The sequence below is a fragment of the Camelus ferus genome, chromosome 17, assembly GCF_009834535.1.
Source record: "Camelus ferus isolate YT-003-E chromosome 17, BCGSAC_Cfer_1.0, whole genome shotgun sequence".
NCBI classification, from domain to species: Eukaryota; Metazoa; Chordata; class Mammalia; order Artiodactyla; family Camelidae; genus Camelus; species Camelus ferus.
Window position 1 is genome coordinate 45,596,081 of NC_045712.1, and position 19,938 is coordinate 45,616,018.

The 19,938-nt window shown below is 46.6% G+C and overlaps 1 protein-coding gene, 1 long non-coding RNA gene and 1 other non-coding gene across 3 annotated transcripts in view; 1 reads left to right on the forward strand and 2 right to left on the reverse strand.

Annotated features, from left to right (window-relative positions):
• Positions 1-4,366: 4,366 nt before the first annotated feature.
• On the reverse strand, positions 4,367-11,469 carry LOC106730198. The gene is made up of 3 exons (XR_004312402.1): positions 10,608-11,469; positions 7,100-7,285; positions 4,367-5,434 (listed from the first exon to the last, which is right to left on the reverse strand). It is a non-coding gene; the product is annotated as an uncharacterized LOC106730198 (long non-coding RNA).
• Positions 5,775-5,846, reverse strand: TRNAT-AGU. Its single transcript has one exon. It is a non-coding gene; the product is annotated as a tRNA-Thr (tRNA).
• A 1,901-nt stretch (positions 11,470-13,370) lies between the features above and the next one.
• Positions 13,371-19,938, forward strand: part of LOC102516561 (beta-galactosidase) — a 73,706-nt gene continuing 67,138 nt past the window's right edge. The window contains 1 exon segment of the mRNA XM_014563050.2: positions 13,371-14,740. Within this exon segment, the coding sequence (XP_014418536.1) occupies positions 13,487-14,740 (1,254 nt within the window). The 5' untranslated portion in view covers positions 13,371-13,486.

Genomic DNA, 19,938 nt, shown 5'->3' on the forward strand with positions numbered 1-19,938 from the left:
TTTAAAAAGAATACAGGCCAGTTATTTTATAAAAGGCCCTTCACTGGGGTTTCTCTGATGCTTCCTCAAAATTAGTTTCAGATCAAGCTCTTGGACTAGAAAACCACAGAAGCAGTGCTGCACCCTCCTCATGCATCACAGGAGGAACACAGTGTGTGCCGCTTCTTGGTGGTGTTCACTTTGATTACTTTGTGAAGGTCGTGTCCATTTTCCCCACGTCATTTTTTTTTCTTTTGTAATTAATAAGCTTTTTGGGTATGAGACAGTAGCACAGTTCTTAAGAGCAGAAAGCAGAAATAAGTGGTCTCTAAACAGAACAGTGGATTTTCTTTTTTTTAAGTGCAAGTATGTGCACATAGAGAACTTCACATCAGGGGACAATGAAAGAATTATAGCTATGGGGGCGTATAGCTCAAGCAGAGCACAAGCTTAGCATTCATGAGGTCCTGGGTTCAATTCCTAGTACCTCCTCCAAATATAAATAAATAAACCCAATTACCTCCCCCTAATTAAAAAAAGAAAAAAAATTGTAAATATTAAAAAAAAAAGAATTACAGCTACACATAACAACAAAGTTCAACCTTAAAAAGAAAAAAAAAGATCTCACCTGTTTAAAGTTTAAAAATATATGAAAGCTCACAAAATATTATTTAGAAATGCAAGTAATACAGTCTTACCTCATACAAACACCAAGGTAAAACTGTAATGAAAAAGGAACCGTAAACAAAAACTTTGGATGGTGGTTTCCTGTCAGGGGAAAGGAAGGGCAGGGAACTGGGAGACAGTTACCTGGGGGCGAGGGGCTGGGAGTGAGTTTGAGAACATTCACTGCATCATTTTTTATGCTGGATGTATATTTTAAAGATAGGATTTTATAGTTACTCACTATTTTTTAAAAAGTTAGGGAAAAAAATCCCAATAGTTACACAAAGAAAATGAAACAAGTGGATGGGATGGGGTGGGGAAGATTGCATGAGGAGGTGATGTTTGAGCAGAGACCTGAATGGCGTGTGTGTGGTGTGTAGTGGGGTGAGCCTGTGGAAGGAGCTAGGCTGGGAGAAGAGGTTACCTGGTCCCTTCCTGAGCCTCCTGCCCAATCTGGGATCATCTTGCTTGAGGCTTGATGTCCTTAATGTGTGAAGAACAGACACACAAAAGGAAGCGTCCAATAAACAGAAAACCGTTCAATCCCGCTAACACAGACATAACAATTCAAAAGCATCTGGTGGGGAGGGTAGAGCTCAAGTGGTAGAGAGCATGCTTAGCATGCACAAGGTCCGGGGTTCAATCCTCAGTACCTCCTCCAAAGGTAAATAAATAGACCTAATTACCTCCCCCTCCCCCCTGCCAAAAATTTAATAAAATTTAATAAATAAATAAATAAATAAATACATGCATGCACGTAAGCATCTCACATGTGGCTCAACTGAACCAGAAACTAAGCTCTGGCCACATATTCCTCCTTCGTGTACTTGTCTTCTCAGTTCCTCCAGAAAGACCTTTGCCCAGGGCTGTTATTGTAGATTCCACTGCAGATATCACCTCCTCAGGACATTTTCATTTCTTCTCTGTCCTCCCTACCTAAATCAAATCAGAATATCACTTAGGGTGACAATTTCAGGTCAACAGTTATCAAACTGTATACTTTAAATATGTGCAGTTTATTGTATGTCAGTTGTACCTCAATAAAACATTTTTTTTAAGGAGACATGATACTGAAAGTAAACAAGCAAACTCACAGTTGCAATGTTTGTTTATTTTTATGATTATTTGTTTGATGTGTCTTTCCTCTTAAGACTGTTCCTTCACTAAGTAAGGTCCAGGTCCCTTTTACCTAGCACTGTGTTCCTAGCACATTGGAGAGTACCTGACACATTGTAGGTGCTCGAGAAATTCTTGAAGAATGAATGACAGCTCTGTGAGGCTGTCAAGTCTCTCCACCAAGCTATTTCTCTCAAAGAAACCATTCAAAGGCTTATCATCAAAACCCTTCTGTGTTCACAGCATTAGTTTAAGTCCAGGGTGGTTAACAAAGGTGAGTAAGGGAGGCAGCATAAACCCAGAAAGGAAGATATGATAACTATTTTAATAACTCACAATTTGTTAACCATCTTCTGGAATGCCAAAACAAACTGGAAAACCACTTCAAGATACACAAAGAATTATTGCCTTTCTACAAAAAAATAAACTCATCTAAGATAGAGGACCTGAAAATTTGGTTGTGGTCAATTGCAAGAATGCTTCCAATTCCTCCCCTCTCCATAACTATGCCCCTTTCAATGTGACTTTGTAGCTTCTCCATCAAGAAACAGAGTCAGGAAAGAAAGAAAGGAAGAAAGGAGGAAAAAAGGGAAGAAGGGAAGAAAGGGAGGAAGGAAGGAAGGAAGGAAGGAAGGAAGGAAGGAAGGAAGGAAAGAAAGGAAGGAAGAGAAAGAAATGGAGTCAGTTTCTCCAACCTTTAGACCTAGGTTTGGCTGTGTGATTTGCTTTGACCAATGAGATGATAGCAAATGCTCCCTTTACACTGAGACTTGCCCTCCCTTGTGGCACTTGGAACCCTCTCTTCATTGACTAAGCCTAGGCTAGCCTGCTGGAGGATGAGAGACTTATGACCCAATTGTTTCTCCACCACTCCTGCCACCTGCCTAGAGCATGAGTGAGTCCATCCTCGATGATCCAGAACCAGGGAATTCACAGCTCTCTGTAGATGCCTGGGATGATCTGTTACCCAGCATTAGCTAATAGTACATTGACCAAAAGTTTCAGAAGGGTACCCTCATTTTTTTCTTCTCATCTGGCTCCTTCTCTTGTCCTTGAAGTCAACTTGGTGGGACTCATGGGGAGAGACTGTCATATGTGCACTGCTGCCTCTGCTGGGACATCTTCTGATCTCAGTTGGTCACCACTGAGGAGTCATCCTCATTACTGCGGCCAGGTCCCTCTGGGTCCATCAGCTCTATGCCATTTCCAGGCCACTCTGCTTTGACAGTGGGGCTTGGGAAGTCTCGCAGGGCTGCTCGGATCCCAGGCTCCACCCACATATCACAAGCCAATGCCCCCACAGAAGATGGCTCTGGAGCAGGAGGCATGAACAGTACACAAGACAGAAAGAAGACTACTGTGGCTGAAGAATAAAGAGTCAGTCAGGGGAAGAATAAATAGTCAGAGGAAGAGTCCCCCTCTCTTCCCGGAGCGGGGAGATGGGGGGACAGCAGAGGTTAAGTGGAATTGCCTTTGAGGAGAAGGTTGTGGGTGGGCAGGTTGCTTCCCATGATAATTCAACACAATTTGTAAAATGAAATGAAACCAGACACGTGCACTATGGCTGACCCCTGCTTGTGGGGCTGCTCAGCTTCAGCAGAGCCGTGTCTAAGCATGTCTCCTCACTAAAGGAGCCAGCGTCCCCCTGGGTGGCATTAATGACGAAGTCTCTCATATCATGAATTTATTCATTCTTTCAACACACTGTCCAGAGTCTACTCTATACCAGGTCCTGCCCTTGGTGCTGGAATGCAAAGATGAATCAGACATACACCCTTAACTGCAAGGAACTTCCAGATGAGTAGAGATAAAACATCTATTTTTCCTTTTTTCCATTTGTTACCTTGACCTAGAGTGAACTGTTGTGTGCCAGGCACTGTATTAGAGAAGTGATATCTACTGTTTCTGCTGGGAACTCAAAGTCTGTAGAAGACAGGTGAGTAAACTTTCATTACCCACCATTAGAGCTGGAATAGAGACCTGAACAAAGTACTGTGTGGGCTCCAAAGAGGGCTGGGTAACTGTCTTTGTGGGTTCAGGCTGCTATGACAAAAATACCATAGACTGGATGCCTTATAAACAAATTATTTCTCATGGTCCTGGAGGGTAAGTCCCAAGGTGCTAGCAGATCTGGTGTCTGGTGAGAACTGCTCTCTGGCGCATGAATGGCTGTCTTCACACTGTGCCCTCACTTAGTGGACCGGGCACAGGAGCTTTCTGGAGTCTCTTTTTTTAAGGGCACTAATCTCATTCATGAGGGCCCCACCCTCATGACCTAATCACCCAAAAGACCCCTAAAGCCCCCACCTCCAAATACCAACACTTTGGGGATTAGGTTTCAACATATGAATTGGGGGGGGACAAATATTCAGCCTATACAAGCCATCTAGTCTAACAGCGAGTCTGGGAAGGTTTCTGGCAAAGACCATGCTTGAACTCCTTTAAAAGGTCAGAAAAAAATGGAACAGAAGTTTGCTGGAGGCGGGGGGTGGGGGGTGGGGAGTGACAGTGGGGTGGGTACAGCTCAGTGGTAGAGTGCATGCTTAGGGTGCGTGAAGTCCTGCATTCAATCCCCAGTACCGCCATTAAAAAAGTTTTTTGGTTGAAAAAAAAAAAAAAAAGAAGTTTGCTGGAGGCTAAAATGGAAAAGAAAGAAGATTCCTGACAGAGGAATATTCCTTCTGCAAAGGACAAGAAAAATGTTGGGGCTGGAAGTTAAAAAATAGTATAGGAGACCCCCAATGTGAACCCCGTAAGAAAAATGAGGGCCAGAGTTACAGCATAGACCATAAAGAGCCATAAAACAGAGAAAGAGAAAGGTTATAAGTTAGATGCAGGTAGAACACGATAGAAATTTCTGGAAGGAAAGATCTCCTTCAGCTAGTGCCATCACTGATTACCTCATGAAGAAAGAGGAGCTAAGAGATTTAAGATTTCTTAAATTAAATTAAATTTAAGGTCTCTTAAGAAAGTTAAGACTTCATTAAGACATCTAGAGTTTGAATTGGGAATGAGTTGTGATCTATGGTCCTAAAAACAAAATCTAAGAGGACATCCCCAAAAAACAAGGTTGGAGAAAGCTCAGGAAATACGTACAGAGAGTGTGCAGGCTGCAGAGTAATGTCATCATGTTGAACAAATAATTCTCTCATCCTGGGCTAGAAAATTGAGCCTGAGGCAAGAATTAAATGCCAATGCTTTATTGGGAGATCCAACCCAATAGGAGGATGACAGTAGGAGAGAGAGGCAAGAAAGAATGAGGAGCAGCACACAGTAACCTGTTACCACGCCTGGCCACTGCTTCAGTACAGCCTTGAAGACACAGAGCCAACTTCTTGGCAGGTGCACCCACTAGACCAGGTGGAATGTCTCTAGACAGGCTGTACAGAGAAACCACACCTTGAAACAGTTGATCTGAGGGAGGAAGGGAGAGGATGCTTACTTACTGGCTCTCCCTCTTCCAGTCTCCCATTGCACTACGGTTCTCCACGGGGCAGTGAGCTCACGTGCCCTTCTGGGTTGCACCACCCAGCTTCTTCGGCAGCCACTTGGGAAGCGTGGGGCTTCATCCCAGTGAGTGTAGAGGTGTCTGGAGGAGCCAGAGGCTCCAGATGGCTGGTTTGGGATGGCAGATGTGCCGCAAGGGCAGCTGGGTAGAGCAGGCAGCCTAGGGCTTGGGAGACAGAAGACTAGTGAATCTGACACGTCATATCGATGTGTTTGATACCGCAGTCAGAGGGGTTGTGAGCCAATTACCACTGAAACTCTGACCCAGAAGCTGCAAACTTAAGTCTCTCATGGGGCCTGCAGTGGACCAGATGGAGATGGTTGCCAGCTGGAGGGACCCACATGCATAAAGAACACCCCAATGCACATCTCTAATCTACTGTGACTCCAAGGGACCCCCAGCTTGGTGTGGCCAGACCTTCTGATCTTTGAAGAGAAGCTGGAATCCAGATTATATAAATAATTTACTTATTTTGGGGGGGTAGGTAATGAAGTTTATTTTTTAATGGAGGTACTGGGGATTGAACCCAGGACCTCATGCACACTAGGCATGAGCTCTACCACTGAGCTATACCCTCCCTCTAGCTGTAACTTTCAACTGAGCCAGAAAACTACTGCGATCATTCAGAGATGTGAACCATGACTGCAGATGTGGGTATAAAGATAGAGGGGGCTAGGTCTGGGGGCCCAGGTGAAGAAATAACAGACTGAAGTCAAACATGAAGGGGGAAAAGTCAACCTTGCAAAGAAGCAGCTGGGAGACCTTGAGGAAGCAGACAGTAAAGATGATATAGAAAGAAGAGTGAAGACTGTTTAAAACAAAGTCATTTTTCCCCCTAAGGCTGGCCTCACTAGTGCCATTTTGTGTTTTTAAATCTCAGACTCCTGAAGGGAGCTTGAGGACATGGGGTCAAGGGCATCTTAACACGCATGACGGTCATGAGAGGTGAGCCAGTCCCGGGACACAGCTGCAAATTCTTACTGGGATTGTGGAGAAACTGCTGGCTGATAATTTCATGATTTTATCTTTTTATGGTTTCACAACCATACCCATTAGCTGGTTGCTCAACTTATCCCCAGGACACAGATCTCAGGACTTCCCACATCAGAAACCCGAAAGACTTAGGAGAAGAAAGAAGAATCACCGCACAGCAGAACTACCCGCATCTGTAGGCAAGAGGCTTTATCTTTCATTTTTTAAATAACTTTTTACTTTGACATCAGAACTGCTGTATGCCCTCTCCCTTACTCTTCAGTTGTTAACATTTTGCCCTAACTTGCACCATAATCTGCTCTTACCATAAACATAAAATGCAGATGTTTACTAGGTGTAATGTATAATTATATATAAACATATACATATTATTATCATTCAAGAGGAAGTTGCAGACATTATAACCCTTTACCCCAAAATATTTCCGTGTATTTCCTAAGAACGTAGCCACAGTATCTTCATCAAAATGAGAAAATTTAATATTGATACACTGTTACTTTCTAACCCATAGTCTATTTTCAACTTTTATCAATTCTCCCATTAATGTCTATTGTAGCAGGTTTTTTCCCCCCGGGTCAAAATCCAACCTGGGATCACGCATGGCATTCAGCTGTCATTTCTTTTTAGTGCAGGCTTTGTTTTCCTCCTTGCCTTTCACATATATCATTTAATGCTCTTAAAACCAATTACAATCATTTTAATGGAACTTTAAAAACATTAAAAATGTAAAGTTAGTTAAATTTTTACACTGAAATACAGCTCAGAACTGAGACTGAGACTTGAGGGAAAGCTCTTATTAGGACCATAAGGGAAAATAGGTCATTCAGTGCTTCTTACCTTGTGCAGAGTCCTGTTAAGATAGAAAAACGAAGTTTTCACCCGTTCTTGGGCTGCACACATCTCTTCTATTCATTGCTCTCAGGCTTGTGATGAGGCCCCCGGGCTTCTCAAACTACCTCTGGTGAAGGGTCAGTTTCGCTTCTGTGGTTATCAGTGTTCTTTCTTCTCTTTCAGGGACTGATCCTGTTGTAAAAATTTCAGAAAAATCAACTATTAGAAAAAGGAAGTAACAGTAGACATAAAACTCACATCCACTTTTTTCATTATTCGATTCAAGAGACAAACTTTCTCAAGTTTCTAGATGCCTCCTCTGAATTTCTGTACTGATCTCATGCCACTGGTCCTCGGACCACACTTTGAGTAGCACTGGTCTGTATCAGAGCAGGCCCTGTATTTAGTTCCAGTGTGGATGTGGACACCTTTCTCACTGGAGATGAGTCCCTACGGGGTGACAGCCTTCTTAAGGTCATTTCATACCCCTCACAACCTGGAGTTTACATCCCAGGACACACTCTATATGTGCACTTGGACAGGAACTGAAAAATAAGGTATGCACGGAAGCATAGCCTTGTAAAAATAACTTGGGCTCTAAAGTCAGGCAACGCAACTTTAAAGATGCCATCACTTCCTAGCTCTGTGGCAACTGGCGAGTCATTTAACTCTTCTGGGCCTCGGTTTTCTCATCTGTGAAATGTGGATAATAACATGCAACTAGATCATGAGGCAGAGTGACTCACTGCTGCTAAAGAATCCAGTATTATTATTACAACAATAGTATTATTACTACTGCCAGCCCAACTATAATACAAAGTCAGGGGCTAACATCTCAGAAACAAACTACAATCCAAACTCTCTGGGCACATTTTACTGGAAAGGGCCAGATAGAACGTATTTTAGGTTTTGTGGGCATCAGGTTTCTGTTTCAACTGCTCAGCTGCCCTCATAATCCCAAAGCAGTCTCACACAGAACATGGAGGACTGGGAGTGGCTGTGTTCTAATACAACTTTATTTATGGATACTGACATTTGAATCTCAGAACGTTTTCAAGTGTCACAAAATATTATTCTTCTTTTGACTTTTTTCCAATCATTTAAAAACATGTAAAAATAAATTTTTAACTGGCATGCCATGCAAAAACAGGAAGGAGGGCCAGATTTGGGCCACTGGCTTTAGTTTGTCAGCCCCTGTGCTAAACCCTTTCTGCCTCAATTCAGTTAAAAAAAAAATGCCTGCTGCGTATAGACCTTAGATCTATAGGCTGGGAAAGAAGGTGGGAAAAGTTGAATCTGCCATGTGCTAAGAATTTTTTTTTTAATCTAATTTCCTCTTGCAAGGATTCAGTCTCAGGAAAAAAACTGAAAAAACAGTACAAAGAATTCCATGATTGATTCCTCAAATGTCAACGTTTTACCACATTTGTTTCATCCTTCTGTGTGTACACGTACACACATTTTTTCCCCTGAATTGTTTGAGGCAGTTGCAGAGATGACGCCCTTTTCTTCCCTAAAAACAAGGACATTCTCACAGTGCAATTATCAAAATCAATGAATTCGTACAAAACTATTATTTAATCTTTAGACGTCGTACCCGGATCAAAAACAGGAAGTTAAATGACAGTCCTAATTCTGATTTCATCACCTGTCCCATTAGCATCCTGTAGGTGCCAAGTTCCAATAGGCATGATCTCTGGTAACGCCCCCCAACTACCCAATGAGTTTGATATTATTATCCTTATTTTACTAATGAAGGAACTAAGGCTCAGAGAGGTTAAGTAACTTGCTCACAGTCACACAGATATTAAGTGGTGGAGTTTGAATTCCAACTTAAGTCTGTCTGCCTCCAAAGCCTTTAGTACCTCTTTAGTACTGAGCTAGGATTGCAGAGTTTGGAAAGGAGAGGGGAAGTCGGTAGTCTAGGCCTATAAAGAACCTGGGAAAGGAAAGCCAGCACCTATTTCTCAATTTCCAGAGGAAATGTCCAGTGGCAAAGGAGAAAGGAAGGAGCAAATGGAATTTTGGCTGTTTTGTTACATAATATAAAAGTTTTTTGGGTTTTTTGGAAGATAGTTATGGTTATTTTTTAACTTTTTAAAAGGAAAAAATAACTTTTTAACTTAAAACAGATACAGAAAGTGACACAAAACAAATAAATGACCAAATGAGTTATATTATGGCAAATGCCCTTGTAACCATCCTCCAGTTCAAGAAACAAAGCTTTGTTGCCCATTCCCAGAAGCCCCTCCACAGGAGCCCTGCCAATCTCAGGCCCTTACCCCGCCAGAGTAACCACTATTCTTGACTTTTGTAACCATTATCCCAATGTTTAAAAACCAAACTAAGTTTTAGAAAGATCCACACATTGTAATATATATATAGTGCTAAAGAAAAAATTATTCTGACACTTGCTGAAATGGCAAGGCTGTTGTAATAAGAGCCAACTCTATAGACATCGCTGGGGGATGGGTCTCAATTCTAAGCACAGCAAAGACAGCTGGAGACTTATAGGCAGCTTTTGGGTGGAAAATTATAAGAGATCTCAAGGGGGTTTTGCTAAGGGCAGGCCAAGGACTTAGAGGTCAAAGCAGGGGTGGAATGGGGATGAGAAACTTGATCAGATATCAAGAATTGGGGGATTGTCTCTAAACTGACTCAGCTGGATTCTTTGCTAAGTGTGGACAATGCCGGGCAAGCAAGGACAGGACAGGCACAGAGGGCCTAGGCTAGGTCTAGTCTGGTCTCAAAGAGTCTCCAGTCAGAGGAGCCTGATTAAAGTGTAGTCAAGGAGTCTGTCAATAGCATAACATAACCATACATTCCTAATTTTCAAAACTAAGTTTTGAAAAGTTCACAAAATAAAAGTCGAAAATATTTACAAACCAGTGAATTTTGTGGAATGCCAATTATAACTTGATAAAGCTGGAGAAATATACATGTATACTTAAAAGCGATTTCCCCAAAGGCTCCTTCCTCTGAAACTCAGTTTTGATTAAAGTTGGAGACTTCTGCAGTGACAGGAAGAAGGGGGGAATTTTCAGAGAGTTCAGGGAACCAGGTTGGAAAAGACTTAACTTCAGACTCAGATCTTGTGGGTAACCAGGGGTCCTGCACAGGTTAACACACGGTAGAGCCTTCGTTTTCCCAAGTTAAAAAAAAAAAAAAGAAAGAAATACTATTTGGTGTCCACTAGACAGATCTTGCCATCACAACGATGTTGTTGAGAGGCTTAAGTGCAAAACTGAAAGTGGGGGAGGTATTGTTACTCTTACCTCTCAAAACCCAAGGATGAATAAAGTTCCTCAGACCCTGGTGCTTTGAGCACTGGCATTCCGAAAGATTTTGCCACACTGGAACCATACCTCTAAATTTAACAGTAACCTAGAACAGTGGGTCTCAAATTTTAGTGCGCACTGGAATAACCTGGAAGGCTTGTAAAAGGACGTATTTCTAGACCTCTCTCCTAGAGTTTGGGGGGCGAGCACCTATTATTTACTTTTCTCTCACGTACCAGATACACGGTTGGTCCTCACTGGCGGGCCCCTGGTTTAGTTTTCCGGGCAGCCCCCAGGCCCATATGCAGGGCTGGGGGTCTAGCTCGTCATTTAGTTTATCTCCCTTCTCTCCTGTCAGGTAAGCCAGGGAGCAAGGAGATCCTGGATAAAGTCCAACCCCCGGGCGCATCACCGAGCTGCTGACAGCCAGGCCTCCTGAGTAAGTCTGCGAAAGGTCCCGCGTTCCGGCGGAGGCCGGCAGGGCCCGGATAACTACGCAGGAGTCACGCGGCCGCGCGAGGCCTCAGGCTCGCGCCTTCGGGGCTCCGGGCTCTGCGGCCGTGGGGCGGGGCGGGGCGGGGCGGGGCGGAGCGGGCGGGGGGCTGGTGGCGGGCCCGTGAGGGGCGGTGCCAGGCCGCCGGTCCCCAGTAAAGCGACGCCCGGCGGCTGCCCCGGCGCTGACTGAGGAGCCGGGAGGCTGGAGGATGGACACGCCGGGAGTCGTTCGTATCTTCTCCCTGATGCTGGTGCCGCTGCTGCTGGTGCCGCTGCTGCTGGGCTCTGCGCACGGCTTGCACGTAAGTCCACTGGACCCTCGAGCAGGAATGATGGCTAGCGGACAGGCTGGCGAGAGACCAGGCTGGAGCTGCGGCCACTCGGGGTCCTACGGGGCGGGGTTCCTGGGACACCCCCCCACCCCGGGCGCGCCCGGCTCCTCAGGCAGCCGAGGGAGCGCAGGCAGTGGGCCGGCCCTCCAGTCGGGGGCGGGCCGGGCGCGGCGCGCGTCCTTCCCGGTAGCTCTGTCGCTCGTGTGTTCCGCCCGGCCGCCGCTTTCGCTTGGACCCGCTTCCCTATCCGCGTGACGAGGGGCTGAGCTCAGGTGCTTTCCTGCTTTGCGGTTTTCCGGAAGGGGGATTCCACATAGCGCGCATGATATTGGAGGGCGCCTAGGGCTCTGGTTTGGGGCGCCCTCCCTTGTCCAGTTTGTGCTCTGCTGAGCGCTCCGGAAGGAGAAAAATAGGGTCAGGAGAGGCCCCCGCAAAGAGAACATTGGGCTAACTTCCTTCGAGGTGTTCTCTTTTCAAACATCTCCTGCCCTTCTCGCCACTTCCCGCCGCCTACTTTTATGGCTTGGATTTTCCAAACCTTCAGGGTTTGGCGGTGGGCGAGAGGCAGGCCGCAGGTGGCCGCCGGCGCCGCTGCGTAGCTGGAGGGAGGTCCGGCCGGGCGGGGTGGAGGTGGGGGCTTGGGTGGGTGGGGGGGCTCGGTGAGGGGGGTGCGTGCACGACTGCGGGAGAAGCGCAGCCTCAGCCCACCCGGCAGAGCTAAGGCAAGGGCCCGAGGGACCTCGGACTCGCTCCTGGGGAGGCCGGCATCACGGCCGCGGAAAGGTGCGGGGGTCTGGGGGTGGGGGAGCGCCAGGTTGAAACTGGCACCTGTCTCTCCGCACATTCAGCGAACCAACTTTGGCTCCTTCAGAATTTGAATGGGCTGAGTCGGGTGCTTGTTTTAAGTAGAAACCTATGAACTTGGGCCCGTTGACTTGCAGATTATACCCTTTGATAAAAGGTTTTCAGTAAAGTGCCTGGAGCAGAAAAAAGTCATATACCTGTCTAAAACCCATGTTGAGATTCTTAGGTATTTGGAAAACAACGTTCGAAAGTATTTTAACTTGGGGTTCTTCTTGGGAAAAGGTCACTTCAAAGGAATGTTTGTTTTGGTCTTTGGTTCCCTTGCCCTGGTTTTTTGCCTGGAGCCCTGGAGTGGGAATTAGCCAGCTATGAGAAACACGAGAGAAAAGTTCATGGGTTGCCAGTGGCAGAGAAAGATGGGGAGGGGGGGGAAAGGCAGATCTTAACCAGCATCTAGGAATGTTGTGAGAGGGGAGGGTTAAGTATTTATGGAGGAGGGGCTGGGAGACAGGGCAGCCCCCCGTGTCACGATTGATGATCATCCTTGTTCAGCCTCACTCAGCAGGGGCTGTCCTATGACTGCCAGGCCCAAAAGCCCACACTGGGAGGCTGGCTTCACCCCAGAGATTCTTAGATCAGGCACCTAGGTCTTGTGCCTGGTCCTAGAGCTGAAAAAGATACCAGCAGACTAGCTTTCCATGATTTCCTTGTTTACATTTATTTAGAACAGCGGTTCTCAAACTTTAGCCACCCCAGAAGTTAAAACAGAACATTTAAAAATATTTATTAACTTAAGAAATAATAAATTCATTAGATGTTAATCAACTTATTTTTTTGAAAAATAACTATTTCTCCCCAAATTTGAGGACCAAGAGTGACATTATTTTACATTTTTGCAACTCTCTTTCAAGTCTGTCTTAACAGATGGCAGTTGGATTCTCATAGCTACTTCTGCATTCATGGAGCCTCTGGAAAACTCCACTGTACACTCATGAGAGAAGAGAATGGGAAGGCTTTTTGGCTTAGTATTATTATGAAAATAGTTTTGAGTAAATGAACCACCCCTCTCAAAGGGTCTCCCTGGGCCACACTTTGAGAACCGCTGATTTAGAATCATACTTTTCTTACTATAAAAGAAGTTCATGTACCTTGTGGAAAAACTTTTTAAACATTCAGAAAACTGTAAGAAAATGAAGACAGCCCATCACGTTACAATCCAGTGTATTTGTATTTCAGTAATAAAGTGTAGTGACTGGCTGGTATTTGAGTGGCTTGGCTTCCAGGTGGGTCGGGTAGATGTAAGCGGCCTGCAGGTTTTGAATGGGGACAAGGAGGTTCTATTATCCCACAAAGCTGACGCCGGTTCCTGGTTGCAGGCGGAGCTGACCTGGAAACTTCTCCTTGGCCACTGACCTTTGTAAGGAACTCACTTTCCCAAGCCCACCCACACAGAACTGGCAGGGGAGCCTCTTAGGAGTGGAGGCATGGCCATCTTCAGGCAGCTGTCCCTGGGCACCAAGGCCGCCCTGGCTGCTGGCACTGTCTTCGTGTCCATGATCATCTCCCGTTCCTACCTGGCCCAGAGCCTTGAGCTCAGGGCCTGGCGGTGGCTGTTCCGCCTGCAGCTTGCCCTCTTTGCCAACTCTCTCATGCTCCTCGGCTCCCTCTACATCTGGCGGAGCACGGTCGGCAACCTCAGCCACTCCCCAGCTGCGGAGTCGGCCTGTTTCCAGCTTTGGAAGATGGCCGTGGTGGCCTTCCTGGCCCTGGCCCATTCCAGCTTCTTCACCATGCTCTTTTTGGTGGCAGAGGAGCCCTATCTCTTTTCCCTGGCTGCTTACTCCTGCCTCGGTGCGTACATCATCATGGTCTTCTTCCTCTGTACCCTCAGCGGCATGGAGCAGGCCTACCAGCTCTTGGCCTGGCACTCCGGCAGGGCCGTGGGCAGCCTTGACAAGACCAGGAAGCTGGCGCTCAGGCCGGCGCTGGCAGTGGTGGTGACCGCTGTGCTCAGTGTGATCGGGCTGCTGAACGCTGCCCAGCCCCCGGCTGTGAAAACCGTGGAGGTGCCGACCCATCAGTTACCCGCCTCTATGGACAACCTCAAGATCGTGCTGCTCTCAGACATCCACTTGGGCCCCACGGTGGGCAGGACCAAGATGGAAATGTTCGTGAGGATGGTGAACAGGCTGGGGCCGGATGTCACGGTGATTGTGGGTGACCTCTGCGATTCCGAAGCCTCCATCCTCCGCACAGCTGTGGCTCCCCTGGGCCAGCTGCGTTCACGCCTCGGCACCTACTTCGTCACAGGGAATCACGAGTACTACACGTCGGATGTCAGCAACTGGTTTGCACTGCTAGAGTCACTGAACGTCAGGCCTCTGCACAATGAGAATGTGAAGATTTCTGCCACCCGGGCTGAGCCTGGCGGGGTTGAGGGTGATGATTGGATCTGCTTGGCAGGGGTGGACGACATCGAAGCAGACATCCTGCACTATTCTGGCCACGGCATGGATCTCGAGAAGGCCCTAGGGGGCTGCAGCCCCGACCACACCACCATCTTACTGGCTCACCAGCCCCTGGCTGCCAAGAGAGCCCTCCAGTCTCGGCCGGACATTAATTTGATCCTCTCTGGGCACACGCACGCTGGGCAGATCTTCCCCTTGAATGTGGCAGCCTACCTCCTGAACCCCTTCTTTGCTGGTCTCTACCAAGTGGCCCAGACTACGTTCGTATATGTAAGCCCTGGCACCGCCTACTACGGGATACCCATGCGGCTGGGCAGCAGGGCGGAGATTACAGAGCTCATCCTGCGGCGGGCTCCCTGAACCCACCCCTGCCCCGTGTGCCTCCTCTTTACCCTGGCCCTCCATCTCCATCCCCCTGCAGGGCAGGCTCCCTGCTCCCCCTCCTCCAGCCTCTCCTGCCAACACACGCTTGTCACAAGCCTGGCAAGTCCAGGCAGGTTAACTCTGCAGATGGTCATCTCTGTCTTACAGGCATTTGTCAGGCCACTCAAGCCCCTTGTGTCAGAACAGGTATCTGTTTTGCAGATGACGTGGAGTAAGCCGACCTCCTCTGCAGAGCTCACGGAGGGGATGAACCCAAACCAGGGGGGTTGCTGGAGAGGGATGCCTCGGGAAAGTGGAGTAGGAAAGGGACTTTTGGTGTTTTAAAACCCTCTTTAGGGCTTAAGCAGTTTCCAGAATCATTGATCCAGAGCTTTCTGGGGAAGGGGCAGTGTTGCTAGGGCATCTGGGAGAACAGGGGAGATGGCTGCTGGAGAAGGTTTTCTTTTCTCCCTTGGTTCTGTCAGAGTCACCTGTATTGAGAGCATCAGCGAGACTGGCTGGAATATGTTCTGGGCCTTGAGTGAGGCTGGGGTTGGGGGTGAGGGGACGGATGCCAGCTCTGGTAGGTGACAGTCCTAGTGCTGCTGCCTAGGGATTCAGAGGGTGTACGACACCTGGCTGGGGGGATTAGGGACAGGCTGCTCCCCACCACTGAGATGAGAAAACTGAGGCCAAGAGAGGTAGGGCCTTGGCAGCACGACCAGGGATGTAGGAGATTCCGGTAGAAGCCAGGTCTTCTACCTCCCAGTGTAAGTGTTCTCTCCACTGCCTGATAGTTAGGTAGCTGTATCTGTTCTAGATTCAGACGCAAGTAACAGTGTAAAGAGAACAAACAAGGGCCGGAAGCCTGATGTCCTTTGGAATGGTCTGCCTGAGGCTGAATTTCCATTCACCATAATGACGCAGGCTGGGCCTGCAAAAGGGTGGGCTGGTTTCAATGTAGGATAACTTACACTGGGGGAACTGTCCAGAAACCATAGCACCCACCCTCTACCCCAGGGTGGGTCTGATTTTTTTTTTCCTGGAAGCAGAGGTTCCCTCTCTACCAGTGGGGGAGGTGGTAGCTTGCCTGGGGAGTGGCAGGGCTCTGAGCTCTGGCAGGGCCCCAGGCCTTCCCTCCTGGCTGTGGGGTGCTGGGCTGTCCTTCCTGCTGGGTGGCTTCCACCCCTGCCCTCACCCCCACCCTCTGGGCCTGGCCCCATCCTTCCCTGTCCTAGGGCTCTGACCACCGAACCATACGGCCATCTCTGCACTGAACCCATAGAAAAAGAGGCAGGGGTTACCGTGTCTGGTGTGATCCCACCCCTGTTGGCTGGAGGCAGGGGACCCTTTGACCCTGAGATAGCAATAAGGCCTGTTAGAAATGGCCTCCCTGAAAATCTTTTTCTGGCAGGGAACTCTGACGGGGGGTGGGGTGGGGGGCTCACCCTCCGGCTCGCTTGTCAGGCAGCATCGGGCAAACTTGACCTTCCTGGGTCTTGGCTTCCCTTACCCTGAAGTGGGGATGATTACCTACCTCAAGAGTGTTTCGTGAGGAGGGTGTTAAGTCATGGCGCAGAGCTGCTGGGGGCACTTTATGTTCATTTTTAAGCATCACATGAGGCACACTGAGGAACTGTGTTGGTCTCAGTGCTCAGAGATTCTGTAGAGCAGCCAGTCCCGGGGAACGTGAGTGGGTACCACGCCGCCTGCCAGGGGGCCGGTGATCTGTCAAAAGCAGTGACTGCAGGGCCATGGATGGCTTTCCTCTGCCTGTGCTCCCGTCTCCTTGTGCATGCTCTATCTGGCCAGAGTGAGTCTCTTCCTTTTCCTCCTGGTCCTCTTGGTGTTTACTGGAACCCTGGGGGTCCTGGAGGCCACCTTTCTCATGTCCCAGCAGCCAAAGTATTGACCTTCCAGTCAAGTTTCCAGTGTGTCTTTGAGTCGAGATTTCAGTGATTTCCTCATTATTTACACCCCCCCACCCCCCCCACCCCCGTGTTTAATCATCCTTACAGCTGAGAATGAGTTGGGGGAGAAGCAGCTTCAGAACTGAGGAAGTGCCCCTGGGGAGCCTTTCCTGAACACATTCTGCAGGTGGTGGGACTACAGGCGGGGAAGGGCTTTCTTTGCCCAGGGCAGCGCCCCTGCCTGCTCTGCTCAGGCTCCCTGGCACCCTTCTCCGTGGCACCACTCAAGCTCCCCGCCTCTCCCGGCCTCAGGAAGGTCGTCACTCTTCCAAACCCACTCCCTTTCTCATGCCCTGACCCCCTTTCCGATCACCGACTTTCCAGCTCTCTCATTTGGATCCCAGCAGACTGAAAGTTGTGCTGTTTGTTTTCCACCCCTCGGTGCAGCGGGTCCTGGGTGACTCGCCTGCTCACCAGGTTATTACACTGTTGTCTTGATTTGAGATCTTTCTCATCAGTGCCCTGAACTTGATAGAGTTCCTTCCATCAGTCCTGCTTTCATCTGGCATCTGTCTTGTGTACCAGTTGTCCTTGCTCTGAAGTCCTGGCTTGACTGATTCCTCTCTATAAATAGAAATGAAACAGGTCTGTCTGTGTGCCCAAGGAACAGTCAGCAGCACCTTTGTGTACTTGGTTTGTGTTCCATGATGTGGTGGATGTTTTCCCAGCAGAAATTTCTCCATTTGTGTCCAAATATGGTCCTGGTGGGCAGGCGGCTCTCCACAGCACACTTGGTGCCTCTGTTCTCTGTTCTTCAGTCACTTACCTTGGACAAGTTTATTTATTGCAAGGGGTTGGGAGGAGGTGGTGAGAAACATTTACTTGAAGCCTGAAAATTCTTTCAATTTCATTCTAATTTCTTTTTCAAAATCTATTAAATGAAAGTTAAAATGAAACGTAAGTCTTTTTAAAAATTAACAGTCGTGTGTATTATGATACTATTGTTATAAAATCTCAATGCATTAATCCTACTGCCATCCATTCCAAACATGCATTCACTCATCCATCCTTTTTCCCCCCTTATTTTGCTTTCTCTTTTAAAGCTTTTTATTGTGAAAATTTGAAAATATTCCCAAAGTAGAAAGACTAGCACCTGAATCCCCATATATTCATCATCCAGCTTCAACAACTGACTGTTCTACTGTTATTTCTCATCTATGCTTGCCCTTTCTTTTTTCTTTCTTGTCTGGAGTATATTAACAAAAATCTTAGAAAATGTAATGTTACCCCAAAGTACTTCAGTATAAATTCTTATTTAAAAAGCATCTCCATAATGCTGTTACAGCCAAGGAAATTCAGAATAATTCTTTAATATCATCTAATACCTAGTTAGGAGACTTGGGGCTAGAAGCCAGGTCTTCTGTCTTTCAATAAAAGTGTTTTTCCCACTCTCTGGGGGTTGAGTAGCTACATCTGTTATAGGTAAGTGCAAGATTCAACTGCAGTTAACTGTGTAGAGTTTTCAATTCTTCCTGATTATCTCAACTGTCTGTGTATGTATGTGTGGTAAAAAAAAAAAACAAAACAACACATAGCCTAAAATTTATCATCTTAGTGGTTTTTAAGTGTACAGCTCAGTAGTGTCAAGTATATTCACATTGTTGTAAAACAGATCTCCAGAGCTTTTTTCATCTTGCCAATCTGAAACTGTATCTGTTAAACAACTCCTCCCCTTCCTCCCCTGCCCCAGCCCCTGGTAACCAGCACTTTGCATTCTGTTTCTATGAATTTGACTGCTCTGGGTACCTCATGCAAGTGGAATTATGCATTATCGTCTTTTGTGACTGGATTAGTTCACTCGGCATAACATCCTCAGTGTTCATCCATGTGACAAGACTTCCTTCCTTTTTAAGGCCAAGTAATATTCCATTGTATGTATAGACCACATTTTGTTATTCTTTCATCCATCAGAGGACATTTGGGTTGTTTCTACCTCTTGCCCATTGTGAATAGTGCTGCTGTGTACACGGGTGTGCAAATACCTCCCTGAGACCCCTTCTGTTCTTTTGAGTATATACCCAGAAGTGGGATTGCTGGATGATACAGTAGTTCTATTTTTCTTTCTTTCTTTTTTTTTTTTTTTTTTTGAGGAACCCCTACACTGTTTTCCATAGTAGTTGAACCACTTAACAGTCCTACCAGCAGTACCCAAGTGTTCCAGTTTCTCTACATCCTCACTGAAACTTACCTTCTGGTTTTTTTATTTGTTTGTTTTTGATCATGATGTGAGGTAATAACTTATTGTGTTGTTGATTTGCATTTCTCTGATAATCAGTGATGGTGGGCATCTTTTTATATACTTGTTGGCCATTTGGATATTATCTTTGGAAAAATGTGTATTCAAGTCTTTTGCCCTTTTTAAAATCAGGTTATTTGATTTTATTGTTGAGTTGTACAGGGTCTTTATATATTCTGAATAGTAACCCCTGACCAGATATTTGATTTGCAGATATTATCTCCCATTCCATAGGTTGACTTTTCACCCTTGTATCCCTTGATACACAAAAGTTTTTAAGTTTGATGTCCCATTTCTCCATTTTTTTGCTTTTGTTGCTTGTGCTTTTGGTGTCATATCCAAGAAGTCACTGCCAAGCCCAATATCATAAAGCTTTCCCCCTATGTTTTCTTCTAGCAGTTTTTAAATTTAGGGTTTTATGGATAGGCCTTTGATCCATTCTGAGTTAAGTTTTGTATATGATGTGAAGGGTCCACATTCGTCCTTCTGCATGTGGACGTCCAATTTCCCTGCACCATTTGTTGAAGACACTGTCCTTTCCCTATTGAGTGGTCTTGGCATCCTTGCTGAAGACCATTTAAACGTACATGTGACAGTTTATTTCAGGCCTGTCTGTTCTTTCCCACTGGTCTATTTGTCTGTCTTCATATCAGTATCAATATATATCGCTTTGATTACTGTAGTTTTGTTATATCTTTTGAAATCAGGAAGTGTGAGTCTTCATGCTTTGTTCTTCTTTTCCAAAATTGTTTTGGCTATTTGGGCTCCTTGAAATTCCATATTAATTTTAGGATGAATTGGTCTATTTCTGAAAAAAAATGCTATTGGGGTTTTGATAGAGATTACAGTGACTCTGTAGACCACATTGGGGAGTACGGACGTCTTAACAATACTAAGTC